The sequence below is a fragment of the Thermobia domestica genome, chromosome 4 (genome assembly GCF_964235325.1).
Source record: "Thermobia domestica chromosome 4, izTheDome1.hap1.1, whole genome shotgun sequence".
In the NCBI taxonomy this organism is placed as follows: Eukaryota; Metazoa; Arthropoda; class Insecta; order Zygentoma; family Lepismatidae; genus Thermobia; species Thermobia domestica.
In genome coordinates this window covers 296,774,814-296,790,342 of record NC_137457.1, presented here as the reverse complement: position 1 = coordinate 296,790,342, position 15,529 = coordinate 296,774,814, and the positions used below count along the sequence as shown (strand labels likewise).

Sequence of the window (15,529 nt, the reverse complement as noted above, 5' to 3'; positions counted from 1 at the left end):
TATGGGGCCAAAATTTCCAGTAATAATCTTTCGTCAGTCTTTCTTTTCCGGCATTTGACTCCAGTAGTTTTGTTTATACACAATTCGACTCTTTTGTTTCCCCTCCGAGTTGTAGCAACTTCTAAAAATTCTCTTTCATGTAAAGTTAATCAGGTTGTGGTGAGTGTTTGCGACGCTTTTAATTTGGATATTTGCTGCCACTGTTTCTCCACCAGCACAATTTAATGTACAATTAACTTTGAAATTCTTATTGTATTTTGAGTCTTAAGCTTAGCAGAGAAGAAAGTTTTTCGATTTGGGTGATTAGTAGGTGTAATATTATTGATGAATGTATTGTAGAGTAAAATTGTGAGTTATAGTTTTAGAATTTGAAAGTGTGAGAGCTTACATTAACGAGAGGATTGCCACATTTTGAGAGGACGTTTTCGTGTCTGGTGATAATATTCAAATATTGAACAAATTAGCTATTTGTTTCATATATTGAATTTAGCGTACCTTATTTGAAAGTACACCCACATTTTGAAGAATGTATTTCTGACAACAAGATCATGCAAACAGGTTGTCAACATGGTTCAAAAATGGTATTAAGGGTTTGATTTGTTGTAATAAGAATGTTAGTCATTTTTACGAAGCAGGGGCAAGGTAGCTCGGCGGAACGTGCACATCTGGTGCGAAGGTTTCCTGGTTTGATCCCGTATCATGTGAGTTCGTGGTAGACAAAATTGGGTCCATGGGTCTTCTCGGGGTTCTCCACTCTTTTTCCACATTTTCATTCCACTAATATATATATATATATATATAATATCATTCAGTTTGATCAATCATCCATCCCTTGTACCGTACAAAGCATAACCGTAAACTTAAAAAAAAAAAAAAAAAAAAAAAAAAAAAACCGAAATGTCTGATAATCACCTCATACTTTCATAGAATGTATCCGTTATTTCCGTTCTATGAAAATCCACAATATGTGCTAAAGATGTGATAAATTACCTTCTTTTATTTGAGCTTGTAGTCATATCAACAATGTTGCCAGAGGAGAATATTAATGAAGATTCATTAGATGAAATCTAGTTATGTGGCAATCCTGATTTTTAAAAGCATTTAAGTAGCTAAATAATACAGTAGTAAGTTGTTAGTAGCGTAAAAGAAATTCATTGAAAGTAGTTTCGTAGATTTTAAGAAGTACATCAAATAGTATATTTTAACATTTCTGTAGGATTTGTAGTGATAGTATTTATTTTATTTTATAGAAACTAATTGTATAAAGGGTGTAAATACTTAAGAGATGTATAACAACCTAGCACTGTTTATAAATTAAAAAAATATTTTTTTTTCTTAAGGGGAGGATAGTTTATTTTGTGTATTAAAATGTTGTGGTCTAACAAGAAAGAATAGAATAACATTTAACCAAAGAAATAGTCTTGTTGAAAAAAAGGTACCCTTCTTTTAATAGAAATCGGTCTTTTCCTGTAGTGTAATTAACTGGCTTACAGTGAGGTTTGAAAAGAAGTTATTTTAAAAAAAGAAAGGAAATCTTTTTCCTGAATAAAACAGCTAAAACTTCATGTAAATAGAATAGTATTCAGGGGTTTGTGCCAGGATTACATGAAACTCTGTACAGATGTTTATAATTTTTGGTGTGAAATAAACACTAGGCCATATATATGATGTTTCATAATATTACTTTGGTAGTCGAATTACCTGCTTCTGAGGTAATTTAGTATCAAAGTATTCGTTGAATTTTCATGGAAAGTGGTAAGTACGTTTAGATGTGGTGCAACAATTTTTTTTATTTGTTTATTTTATTTTATTTTTTATTTTTTTTCATTGTTGCCGTTCCACGTTTATTCCATCAGAATTTATTATCCTTTTTAAGCGATGATAGTTTCGTGTTAGGCTTTCCTTTCAGTGACAATTAAATTAACAATTGCTGGACAAACAAAACTGGTTTGAAGGATGAACTGAACTATATACAGGGTGTTTCAAAACAACACCGACAACGTTTGGAAGGTGATTCCTGACACCAAGACCAGGCAAAAAGTATAGACCAACCTGGCTGCATAAATGCTTCCTTTCGAAGTTATAGGCTGCCGAAAACATGAAAAAATGAACTTCAAAGGTCCATAGCTCCAAAACTATGGGACCTACCGTAGTCGGGTCAAGACTTCACTTAAGAACTAATATGTGCGCTATCCAAAAATACATGTTTCAGAATCCTAAGGTACCCTCGCAACAATTTTTGTAGAGGAAGTTTTTCTACGGGCATATGACTTGAAGTATGCACAACTACCTTCATAAAAATTGTTGCGGAAGTGGCGCAGGATTCTGAAACTTGGATATTTGGATAAGAGTACATACCAGTTCCTAAGTGAGGTCTTGACCCGACTACAGTAGGTCCCATAGTTTAAGAGTTATGGACCTTTCAAGTTCATTTTTTCATGTTTTAGGCAGCCTATTAACTCAGAAAGGAAGTATTTGTGCACTCAGGTTGGTCTATACTTTTTGTCTTATCTTGGTGACAGGAATCACCTCCCAAACGTTGTCGGTGTTGTTTTGAAACACCCTGTATTTTACCTAGCGATATCAGGATTTCGATACCTTAAGTTTGTATCGAAAACTAATCGGAAAATGTTGAATACCGAAACATCGAAAAATATTGAATCCCAAAAATTATTGAATAGCGGTATATCGAGAAAGTTTTTGAATATCGAAAGATATTTAATATCGAATAACTGAGTATCGAAATTCCGAAAAGTATTGAATGTCGAAATATCGTAGAGCGGCATATCGAAAGACATTGAGCATCGAAATAACGAAAAATATTGAATACCAGAATATCGAAATATCTAAAAAATATTGAATGCTGAAGTATCGAAATATCACAAACTATTGGTTAATAATATTATTTATTTTCGATATTCGACAGTATATTAAAATATCGCTCAGTCCTAGGCGCAGGGTTTTTTGTCCGGACAATATGATAGGCATTCGGAAAGGCAAGTTGCATACCAAGAGAAACATCTCTTCTCTGGACTTTTGCCATACCTAGATATTGCCGATGCCCCTATCAAGATAAGTGACTGATTTCGGTTGTACATCATTAGGCATAAAGTAATCTAATCTTAAAACCAAAAGAGAAGATAACTGTTTCGCATAATCAATCCAAATGTACTAATCAGAAAATAGTGTGTTTCCCACCACCGACAATAAATGTTAGTGTATGAAGTTGTCAGTACTGCCAGGTGACCGTTCCGGCTCAACTAATCGTTTCGCAGTTTAAATCGATCTAAGGTATGCTGTTAGCACCTGTTTACTTTATTATAGTGTGTTGTTTAAAGTAGGATTCCATTTGATCTACTTTTCCATAAGCTTTGATCTCGACAAGGTATGTTGGTTGATCAAGATAAAACATCTACAGAATTTCGCAGATATAGATCAGTCAAGCAGCTTCTCACGTCTAAGAAGTTAGCGTTATCGCCTTTAATTCTCGGTAGGACATGTGTGTACATATTCCATGGTGATTCCATGGTAGATTCACGTCTTACATAGCCTTGGTCCGAAAAGAGATTTTAAATAAGCAAATAATCTTTGTTTCACTTTTCAGCAATCCTAATACTCACGGTATACGGTATGTTTCTTTTTGGGAGTGTACCACTATTGAGATGCTAATGCACAACATCACATACCTTCTTCCATATGCAAATAGGGGGCTTAGTAGAAGATCGTTCACTACTGGTGCGAAGGATCTTTGGTTCGATCCCCAGGTACACAAGTTTCTGGTGTAAATCATTGTGTCCGTGGGTTTTCTCGGGTACTCTAGATTTCTTCCACATTTTCATTCCACCAATTATTTAATTTCAGCCGTTTTCCCGCGATGCGACCGCCAACAAGATTCTTTTCTATTTTATATAATAGATTACAGCTAAACACTGTTACAACCAATTTGATCGAGCGCAAGCAAAATTCGTTATACATGATTTCCAGACTTTTTTCAGTGGTATTCTCTTCTGGAAATCTCCTCTTGATAAATACATATTTTAAACCAATTCTGAAACCGGGCATGTACTGAAAAACACGGTTAAAGAAGATAATTATAATCACATTAAGCAGCCCAAGGTTTGAAGTTTTTTTTTGGGGGGGGGGGGAGTTATTGCGTATTTTATGTGGGCTTTACCGAAAGAAACTGTCTGGGAACTTTGGAGCTTGGGAAAATTCCAACCACCCCGATGTATAGTATTTAGAGAACTAGTTTGAAATCACTTCTAACTTCAAGGGAAACATTAAATTCTCGAATGCTTTCTCGCCGAGCTTAAATATGTTCCTATTTGGAATATGTTCAATCGTTTCTTTTTCTATCATCTGTCAAAATACATCATATAGTGAAAGAACTTTTTTTTTCTTCATCTTCCGCTTTATGTTCATCTCCTAAACACTCGAATAACCATCATCATCTACTTGCTTCCAGTTTGAAAGTGATTTACGTTGCTCCTTTCCAACTCTTTTCCGTTCTGAGCAACATATATCCCTGGAAGAAGATGCGTCATTAGCTGCATCAGGAATTTCATTCACCTGCTCACAAAATATCTCTAGGGAATGCTAGATCAAGAGCAACATCACAAAGTTCTTCGTTTTCAAGTGTGTTTGGTGAAGATGGAATGAGGCAACGTCAATTTCATTACAATCATTGTCCACAGCAAATACTTTTTTAAGTTTCAGGTATTGACGATGCGGCAAGGGTTGACTAGTGCTAGCTATGGATTGACAATATTTTGGTTTCAGTTACGTGTCCCCAGTGACAACGACAGCTTTGATTTCTTGGGGGGAGAAGAAGTCAAATATATTTTCAAGCGTTATTTATTATTATTATTTATTCCGAAAGTAATAGTTTTATATTACTCCAACGACATTACAATACAACATGTTTAGGGAAGCAGTTGGGCTTGACGATGCTATTTATCGAGGGACACCCTTCCCCATAGCCCCTCTAGCGTCGCATCTCTGTGTCCATTCTCTGTTGTATCAATAAGGTATTTTAAGGAAAGAAAGGAGAGCGAATCAGAATCTGCTCTCTGTAGCGACTAGTGTATCTTTTGATGTACAACAACTTTCTTCAAATCAAAATCAAACATAACACAAATGAGGAACTATATTCAATTTCATCGATGTTTCATTCACAGTGTATGTTATCTAAGAAAATCTAATTTTTCAATATGGGTTGTTAGAGCGAATTGTGTAAAACAGGTTGAACAGATGGGCTAAGCTTGGCAGATCAGAGAAATCAACAAAACATTATTTTGAAATTGTACGAAGAAAAGCAGTCGTCGGTAGCTTAACTTCTGTGTGCAAGATTACAACATACAAAAATGTCAATGGGGCATCCCATACACAAAAACCTAAGTGAATCTTTTAAGGTACACTGGACGCTAAGAGGTTAAACGATCTTGCCACTCACTCTTGGGGAAACGAATTATGTGGTTCGGTCCACAATAACTTTCTTACTCAAATCTCTGAATTGTGGATTTTTTAAATATTTATTATTATTAATTATTATTGTTATTAGTGAACAATTAAATAATCGTAGAATCATGTATCGTTGTTTCAGAGGTTAGACAACCTCATGCTTTGAGTTCTCTAACCTTTTGAAGTTAACCACACACAGCTACCCCTAGATACGTTGTGTGATGAAGGTATCTGGACGTCCACCTTCAATTACAATCGAATTTTGCACATGGGCCCATCTCATGTAGTAGCGTCTAATACAGTTCATCCATTGCCTTTATAACAGTAACCACTCTCTCATACGAAGTCGGCATTCCAAAACATCCCATAAATATTATGTCGAATTTAGATGAGAATCTTTGCGACCAGGTCTAATTCCAAGCAACTTTTCCCTTTTAAAATACTAGAAACAGGATTAATGCGTGCCTGGGTTTTGCAACTCAAATTTTCTAAACGATTTTTTTTTTTTTTTTTTTTTTAAATAGTAAGTATACGGCATTTTGAGATAAAATGTTAAGAAATATTAATAATATTTAAACACAAATGTAAATTAATAAAATTGAAAATATAGAAATAACATCGAAAAATCTCAGCTTCTACAGCTTCCGACGGCAGATCGAAGGACAAAATGTGTGTGTGGTTCAAGCGCTTGGGAAACATACAAACATATAGTAACATCATACTGAGCGTTCGGATTCAAACGCAGCGCTCGAGTTCTGGAGCAAAATTACTCGAATTCCAAGTTGTTTGAGTATTGGAGCGTTCAGATTCCGCCAGTAATACTGTGTATATGTATATATTGTTTCAATCATTTATGCTTTCACCGTTAATTTTCTCCATAGTCTTTAGCAGCAAAGAACATTTTGTAAACATATTTTCATATATCATCTTTGTCTTTCTGAGACTTTTTAAAAAGCCTAATCACGTTGAAATTAAAATACCACTAATTTTACAGTAATTATGACACTAATCTTCAGACAAAAGGTAACCGAAATGTGGAACAGGAGCGCCCTAGACAATATTATTTTGCATGAGGAACCGTTATCACGAGTTACCTAGTAGAGTTCCGTTTCAAGCCATTTAGAAACGCGAAAATAAATGTCGATTTTTCTAAATGGCTGGAAATCGAAAGCAGATTAGTAACTTGTGATAACGGTATCACGTGTAAAATAATATTGTCTAGCGAGCCCCTGTTTCGCTTTTAAATTGTCTTTTCTCTATTTGAAAATATCACATAATTACTGTAAAATTAGCGGTATTTTCATTTCATTTTTGATGGAGCCTCTTAATTGCGTCTCTGCGGCAACTACTTTTGTATATCTTCTGTATGTCACATAAATTATTAGATGAAAGGGTGCAGTGCTGTCAAAAGTGTATTTTATTATTGTTATTATTATTGTACTTACGTCGGTAATATAATTAAGGTAACAGTGTTATAATCTCATTTTCTTTGATTGTCTAATAAATTGTTTGTTGGTTGATTTTTAGGTTGAAACAACCAAGGAGAAGATAATTTCTTTGGAGTTATGTGACCCGAAAGGCGAACCAAGTCATGTGAATGGAGAGGAGCAGCATAGCCCCGAGGAAGATTCGACGCCGGTGTCTCCAACTCCATCCACAGATGAGCCTAATGTTAATCCCAGCAACAGAAGAAGAAGAAAGAAAAAATCGAAGAAGGGAAAACACTGAGTGAAAGTTTTTAAAAGTAGTGGATGTGTTTTTAATTTGTATAACGAAAAAATAACACTTTAATATGTAATTTGAAGTATTTTAGATTCGATTCTTGTGTAGTGGACTTGATTTTTTTTAAATGTCATACAAAACTACACGGAACACATACATAGCCTGCGAGGAAACATTTTTTTGGTGTTATAACTAAGATTTTATGTTTTTAATCTACTGATTTTCGCCAATCACAAAACCCACTTGCGGAAAAACCAGCACTCGATCTCGATTTTTTTAGAGTAAGATGGGAAATGACGTTGAGCGCTGTGTGTTTTTTGATACGTACTATATGTAGAGAGATTTTGATTACAATTAGTTCGTAAACTTATTTAATTCGTATGAAGCTCGAGGTATATAGAAACACACATAAAATACCATTCATGCAGACTGAGGAATTTGTAACTGCAATGACTGAAATTAATTTCTGAATTATCACTTGAATTTCGTACATTTATCTTTAGATTGTTTGTTTTCATACTGAAAGTTAGCTTTTTTGTACCGAGGCTATGTGAGATCTGGAGCAAGAGTTTAAGGTTGAAGTTTAACCGGAGATACCGTGCACCAGAGGTACCGGCGCTGCTAGCCACTAGACTAGTATGACAACTCCGTCATGACTCCTTTGTATGTAATAGAGGTAGCACAAAAACACTAAACACTGAAAGATTCTCGAACCATCGTAGCTCCAAAACAGGAGAGATAGAGTTTTTTCTTTTTTCTTTCATAAATGGGTTTTCTAATATGAAGACAAATCGATCAATATAATGGCGTAAATATTGTGTCACACGAAAAAAAGGATTTTCTCGCTAGTGTAAAATAAGTATTTTATATGTTTTTTCTAAATAACTGCCTAATATTTCTACGCTGTGTTTAAATGCGAAGGACATCACATTTGTATTGTTTAAATGGAAGACTTCAGTGGAAACAATGGAAAGGTGTGAAACATCCATTCCTGTGCGAATATTGTGCATAATATTTTTTAAAAAAAACAAACAAAGCTACTGGTTTTAGAAGGAAAGTGAAAAGCTGAAAACACTGTTGTCAAAAGTTGGAACAGAAGGAAAGTTATTTCTTAAACGAAGATGCGAAAATAATGGAAAGAAATTGTTGTTAACAAGATAATATACAACTTTTTGCATTTTTTGCATAGTGTGTGCCTGTGTTGAGAGTGTGTTTGTGTTTAACGTGTTGAGTGAGCGCATTTTACGCTGTTTTATACATATAAAAATATAAATATATACTGTATGTATATGACACAAGATTTACAGTACCACTTCCAGTGGTGGGTCAGAGTGGACTTAACCAACACATTATGTTAGTAATGTGTTTTTATGAGTGCTTGATTTTTAATCATCATTTATATATTACATACACATATTAAGAAGAATCATTTTTTAAAAAAACCAAAAGTATTTAAATGTATTAATAATAATAATGTAAGTTTCTTTCATAATGTACAGTGTAAAAGTGTAAATTCTGTATTCTGTTATTTTTTTAAAAGAAAAAAAATCAATCTCATGCGACTGGGGTATTCAAAAGATTGATTAGAAATATATTTAAGATATCTATGTATATGTTTGAGAACAGTTAGGCAGCTGAAATTTTTGTTAGGTTTAAGAAAGGCTACACAGATTATTATCGTTATTCTTTTTTCGCATATATATCTGTCTGTAAAATCTGTAAATCACTTGATATGCAGATGATTATCATTATTCTTTTTTCGCATATACATCTGTAAAATCTTTTTCCCAGGAACACATTTTCAAATGTTACCGAGAGACACTTTTGTACAGATTTACAGCATTTTGTTATATAATAATAATTCACAAACTTGAACGCAGAGAGAAAATATTAAAGCCGATGCTTCAAGCTTCGTTTGAATGTTGCTACCATACCTTCTCTTGAAAATTTAGTGAGGGGAGAATTAGACATCTTCTCACTTACCCTACAGAGCATATATATATATATATATATATATGGAGGCAGAGGCAATAATCTCGCCACGAGGCGTGTTACAATATCCGTTTTATGTATACAGTAAACCCTCCATTTAACGAACTAATTAGGGAGAAATGGTGTACAGTATGTAGGCGTATTTAAAATAAAATATTACAGTTCAAAAGCCACCCACCTTGCTTTATAATACGATATTCTGGCAACAATACGTATGAAATGTTTTGGATCTGCATAAGGATCTCAAGTGACCAAAAAATATCTACATCCGTTGATTTAATTTCAAGAGGAAACGGATGGGACAATATTCAAATCCAATAGGTTCCTCATGCATTTGAGGTGGCTCAGATGCGGTATATTTATTTTTATTTTTATTTTTCAAAAATCTGGAGAGTGGAAAAAGCATTGAAGCCTTAATGTACTGTTTATCATTTGCTATATTTCCCCTCACATTTCTAATCAACGTAGAATCCAAAAATCGTATATACTTATTTACAGTACTATTGTTTGGTTATTCAAAAGTCGAATCAAAATACTTGCAATGTTAATTTTCAAGTGCTATCATAAATAAATCACTGGCTTCGGTTTTAATCGTAAACTTTTTCAGACAACTAACTATTTTAGAGCTGTAACTACGTAACGAAGTGTCCCTCGGTGGGAAAATCGAAATATACTTCCAGCACCCTTATGATGCTGCGGTAAACTTATTGTATCAAATGGGTGAACGACTGTATTTATAATTGCTTATGCAGTTAATCAATGGAAAGGTTCCGTCACATCACATTTTGTGTTAATTTTATTTTCATTTTAATTACGCTTTTTGCCACAAGATACGATGCTAGGTGAGCGTCATACAGTAATGTTGGTAAGAGTCATGCAGTGATCAGCTAGATTATTCAGATATATTTTTAGCTGCCATGACGTTTCTTTATAAGATTAACCAAATGTAATCATGCTTTACTTTAAAAGTCACTTTTTGCGGTTTACTACTTTAACAGACTCTTTCAAGTGGTAGAACATTAGTTATGTTATAGAACTCATATTTTCATTCGGCATTATGTAACAACAAGTTTCTGAAGGTCAGAAACTGCTATCAATATGACTCCGGACCACTACTATGGTTTGTATTCGAGATGTACTCTCAGTAGAATTTAAGGTGATTAGTATGGAGGAAGCGCTCTTTCCAGGAGAGTTTCGTTTCAAAACTGTATGAGCAGCTTAACTTCAAAGTACCTATGTAAAATATAAGGCGTGATTAGAAGGTTTTAAGACTGGGCTTCTAATTTAAAAATGGCAGTACTTACAGGCAATTACGATGGATCTCCTTCAAAGTAATCCCCTGCAGCCTGAACACACCAATTCCAACGGTGTTTCCACTTCTGGAAGCATTACTAAAAATTATCTTTTGTAAAGATGTGAAGAACTCGCTCTCCGTATTTGCCCGGATTGAGTCAATTCTCTTCCCTTTCAGCGACAATTTTAATTAGAAAACAGAGAGAAGTCAGCAGGGGAATAAGGGGGTTGCGAAAGCACTAGAATGTTGAATTTGGCCACAAATTCCTGGATCGATAAGTTGTTCGAATTTTTCATCCATTTTGCGCAATTAATAATCCGCCACGACACACACACACATGCCCGCACTCAACAGGTTGCTACACTGTACTGAACAAAGATATCGCAATGATTCTTCCTCCGCTTTCATGCTAACTGGCAATTATATATACTCCTCTTTAGTAGTGGCGCCACCTGTCTTAAAACTTTCCAATCATATCTCGTATAGAATAACCTTTGGAACAAGTGAGAATTGTACCTCAAGACAGGCATTTTTTTCGATTATAAATAAGAAAGTAATTATAGTTAGAACAATGTCGAATGATTGCAGACTCGAAACTACCAGAATAGTTATCCACATGTGTGGTCCTGGGCTTACATCTTCGGTGGGGGTACATGTGTGTCCGGTTCCCACATTTAATACAAACAACATGCTAATCCTGCATTTGTAAGTGCATGGCAAAAGACAGTAACCTATATTATTGAGAATTTTTCTATTTTACTTCAGTTTCAAATATTGTTTATACTAAAAAAAAAAAATTATTGCTATAGGTGTATTATCCAAAGTATGAATACTTACCTATCAGCTTAAAGAAATTTATATACATTGTAGTAACTAAGTTTTTGGTTGTTAGTAGTTTTTTCTTTATAAACAAATTGTTTGTTCTATTTTATACGTCAATTAAACGCTATAGAAGGGTAATTTCCATAGATCGTGTTGAATGTTCGAAAATATGAGGTAAGAATTGGCTTTATCATGCAGTTTGATATATTATACAGGGTATTACAAAAAAATTGTCACAATATTTTGAGAATAGATTCCTTACATCAAAATAAGAAAAAAGTTAATATGAACCTATGGTCGGAAGTGCATAGTTTCGTAGTTATAGGCAGTGTGCGAATTGAAAAATTTTCCCAGGGGGGGATGAATTTCACCCATATGCGCACCCAGTCCTCCCCCCCATATATATATATATATATATATATATATATATATATATATATATATATATATATATATATATATATATATATATATATATATATATATATATATATATATACACTAACAAGTACAAAACAGTTGAGATGTGAGATCTTTCATAAATTTTCACTCAAGTAATATTTAGGTTAGCTACGCAAAGTAGACCTACTTTATGTCCACTTAAAAATACTCCAGAGGGGGAAAAAGTTATCCCTGCCAGGGATAAAATTTTCCTCCTCCAGGGTGGGAAAGATTTTTGTCAGGGGGGGAAATCCCTGGCATCCCCCCCGCCAATTCGCACCCTGGTTATAGGGTGCCGAAAACGTGAAAAAATAATTATCTTTAAAGCCCAATAGTTCCACTACTATAGGACTGATCGTAGTCGGGTCAAGACATCACCGAGGAACTAGTATGTGAACTATCCAAATATAGAGAGACTATTTAGAGTACATGATCACTATCAAACTACCTCTCTTAAAAATTAGTGTGCAAATACTGGAGCATTCCTCAATGATGTATTGATCCGACTACGATAGGTCCCATAGTAGTGGAGTTATGAGCTTTTGAAGTTCACTTGTTCCACGTTTTCGGCACGCTATAACTCCGAAACTATCCATTTTTGAGCATAGGTTCATATGAACATTTTTTTTTCTTATTTTGATGTGAGGAACCTGCCCCCAAATTTTGTAACACATTTTTTAACACCCTGTATATATGCAAAATAAATTGTATTTTTTTAAAAAAAAAGAAATGTGTAGTCTATCTTAAACCATCATCTCACTTTTTTCTGTGCTTTAATTACAGTATTTATAATTATTATATTTGTCTTTAAATAATGTCATGAGGGCATACAGGGATATGTACAAATGGGCCTTATATATGTAAATTATTGTTGTAAAACTGTTAATATTTTTCCTCCTTTTTAAGTTTTCTTTTTAGCTTGTTGATTGAGCTTTGAAGTAAATAATATAAATAATGGTTGCCAGGCCTAGAAGGGATTAGTTGTACCGAATATATAAATATATATATATATAAAATTTTAAATTACATTTTTATTATTTAATTTAGTAAAAAAATGTAATTGATAACAATAAATGTAAAGGTTTTACAAGTTTTTTTTCTTTTTCTTTCCAATTTCAATTAACAATATGTTTAAAATAAGTCTTTTTGTTGTATTTGTTGTTACAATCAAAGACATATTATTCTATAAAATCAAACTAGGTTGAGTGTTATATTTGTCTCACTTCTGTTGTTATAAATCATGAAAAACTAAAAAGAAAATTGTACAGTGAACTCTTCCAATGTTGGCTATTTTTTGAACCCTCAGAAAACTGTCCAACTTAGGGGTGGCCAATTCCGAAATTGTTACTTTCTGGAATCCGGAAAGTAAAATCGGAAAAATCCAGAATTCGAAAAATTGCGAGTCTTGGAAAAATTCCGATGTCGGACAAATTGCGGGTTTCGTAAAAATTCTGGGATTCAGAAAAATTCCGTATTTCACAAAATTTTTAAAACTCGGAAAAAATCCTTATTTTTTTTCCGAATTTTGGAATTTTTCTGAATGCCGGATTTTTTCGAAATCCGGAAAGTGAAATTTCCGATTTCGAAAAATGTCCGGATTCTGGCAAACTTTAGCCAGCCGTAGTACAACTGGTATAGCTAAGTTGAAAGAAATGGTGACCAGAGACAGCCGAATTTACGGGGTTCATTGTATAAATCTCTTTGGTATTTACTGTTGCTGTGGAGTCTTTAATTTTCTTTTCGTTTACGAAAGGAAAAGTTCGGTGTTGGTAGAAAACGGAACGGTGTAATATTCCCTTATAATGATGTGAGTGATTTTTCTATTCCAATACTTTCTGCTTCGGTTTCAAATGATGAACAGTAATAATAATTAGTATCATTATTATTATTATTTTCAACTTCAGTCCGCCGAAAATATATAAAATAAATTGTAACAAAGTTTTAAATAAAAGTTTTGTTTTTCATTCCTTTTTAACATTAAAAAATATACACAGGGTGAACCTGAAAGATGTGCACCAACTCCGAGAGGTGATTCACGACATCAAAAGAAGACAAACATCGTCTTGCATGTGGTCGAGTTCCGCGTTCAGGTTCAGGTTCAGGTTCAAGGTATTTTCCTTCCTTCTCTTCGGAAGTTTGGATCCTGGGAAAAAAAAAAATAAGTACTTTTTTTTTTTTTTTTTTTTTTGTTCATTTAACGTTTTCCATTTTCTTTTTCCACCAAAATTCAAGAAGTTCTTTGGTTTTTTCCATTTCTTTCTCACTTAGTTCCCTTCCATTTACATTAAAGCCTGGCCTCCAAGCTACTTTAACCAAATTTCCTTCCTCTTTCATTTCATCAATCCATTTCCATTTTTCCCTGATTTTTTGGGTTTCTTCACATTTTAACAATATGTGTTCTAATGTTTCATATTCTTTAAAACATAATTGACATTTTTCATTCACTTCTTTAAATTTTTTCAGTCTTACCCCTGTTTCAAGGCTCCCTGACCTGGCTTTAAAAAGTAAAATGCTTCCTAAATCATTGTTCATGTAATTTATTTTCTCATAACTCTTTTTATGTGTGTATATTCCTTTTAAACTGCTCTTCTTAACAACTTCTTCATACCACTTTTCCTGCGCTTTCTCTTTAAATGTTTTTTCTGTGATTTTTTCCCAATTTTTATAATTTTCTTCTCTATGCCAGCGGGTAGTTTGATCATACTTTCTTTCTAATTTCCTAACTCTCCTAAACCATTTCGTGTTCTCCCCTTTTCTCATATGTTTAGTGGCCTCATGCACCACTTTTACTAATCTTGTTTCTTCCATAAATTTTAATCTTCCAAGATATTTTACTTTACTCACACCTTCTCTTTTTTCAAAATCACTCCATCCCATTTCTCCTGTTATTGTTACATTTGAACTTAATTTATTTGCTCCTAGGGCAAACCTTCCTATTTGATTTTGTGCTTGTTGTAAAATACTCCTGGTTTTTTCCGTTAAAGTTATTACTTCATTTGCATATGTTAGCGCCGGTACTGCTACTTGTTTCCATAATATTCTTGATACCTCATATCTATTGTATGACCACATTGCTTTATTTTTTATAATTGCTGCATATTTTTGTACTTTATTTTTCAGTTTTTTTTTCATGTTCAACTAAGTATTGTTCTCCTTCCTCAAGTGTGATTCCTAAAAATTCTATTCTTTCAGTCCTGCCTATTTCTATGTTTCCTGCTTGTATATTTTTATCCTCTATGTCTCCACTAAAAACCATGAACTTGCTTTTTTCTTCATTTATTTTTAGACCAATTTCTTCTTCTTTCCTAACTACTGTTTCTAACATTTCCTTAATATCTTCTATATTATTACTCATCAGAGCCACATCGTCTGCAAATAGAGTGCCAGGGATTTTTCTTACTTTTTCTTTTCCTTGCAATCTTAATTCTAACCCTCTGTTTGTTTTGATCAATGCTTCTTCCACTTCATGTATGTATATCAGGAATAGAACTGGTGATAGAGGACATCCTTGTTTCAAACCTTTATTACTTTCTATCCATTTTGATTTTACGTTTCCCATTTCATATCTGTATTTGTTGTTCTTATATAATTCCTTAAGGAGCGTAATAAATTTCTTTGATATTCCTATGTTTTCCATTACTTCCCATAATATCTTTCTCTTGACTGTATCATACGCCTTTTCAATATCTATAAATGCTACTATGAAATCTTCTTTTCTTTCTCTGCATATTTCTATCAGTTGTTATAATGTAGATGTTATCTGTTGTTCTTCTATCTGTTCTGAATCCATTTTGAAAC

The 15,529-nt window shown here is 33.5% G+C and overlaps 1 protein-coding gene across 6 annotated transcripts in view; it reads left to right on the top strand.

Moving 5' to 3' along the window:
* The window catches only part of LOC145684216 (protein lap4-like), a 378,403-nt gene extending 365,579 nt beyond the window's left edge, over nucleotides 1–12,824 (top strand). For all 6 annotated transcript variants that reach the window (XM_081756295.1, XM_081756294.1, XM_081756297.1 and 3 more), the window contains one exon: nucleotides 6,988–12,824. In XM_081756295.1, the coding sequence (XP_081612421.1) occupies nucleotides 6,988–7,188 (201 nt within the window). In that variant the 3' untranslated portion in view covers nucleotides 7,189–12,824. The remainder of the gene's footprint in view (nucleotides 1–6,987) is intronic.
* The last annotated feature ends 2,705 nt before the right edge of the window (nucleotides 12,825–15,529 follow it).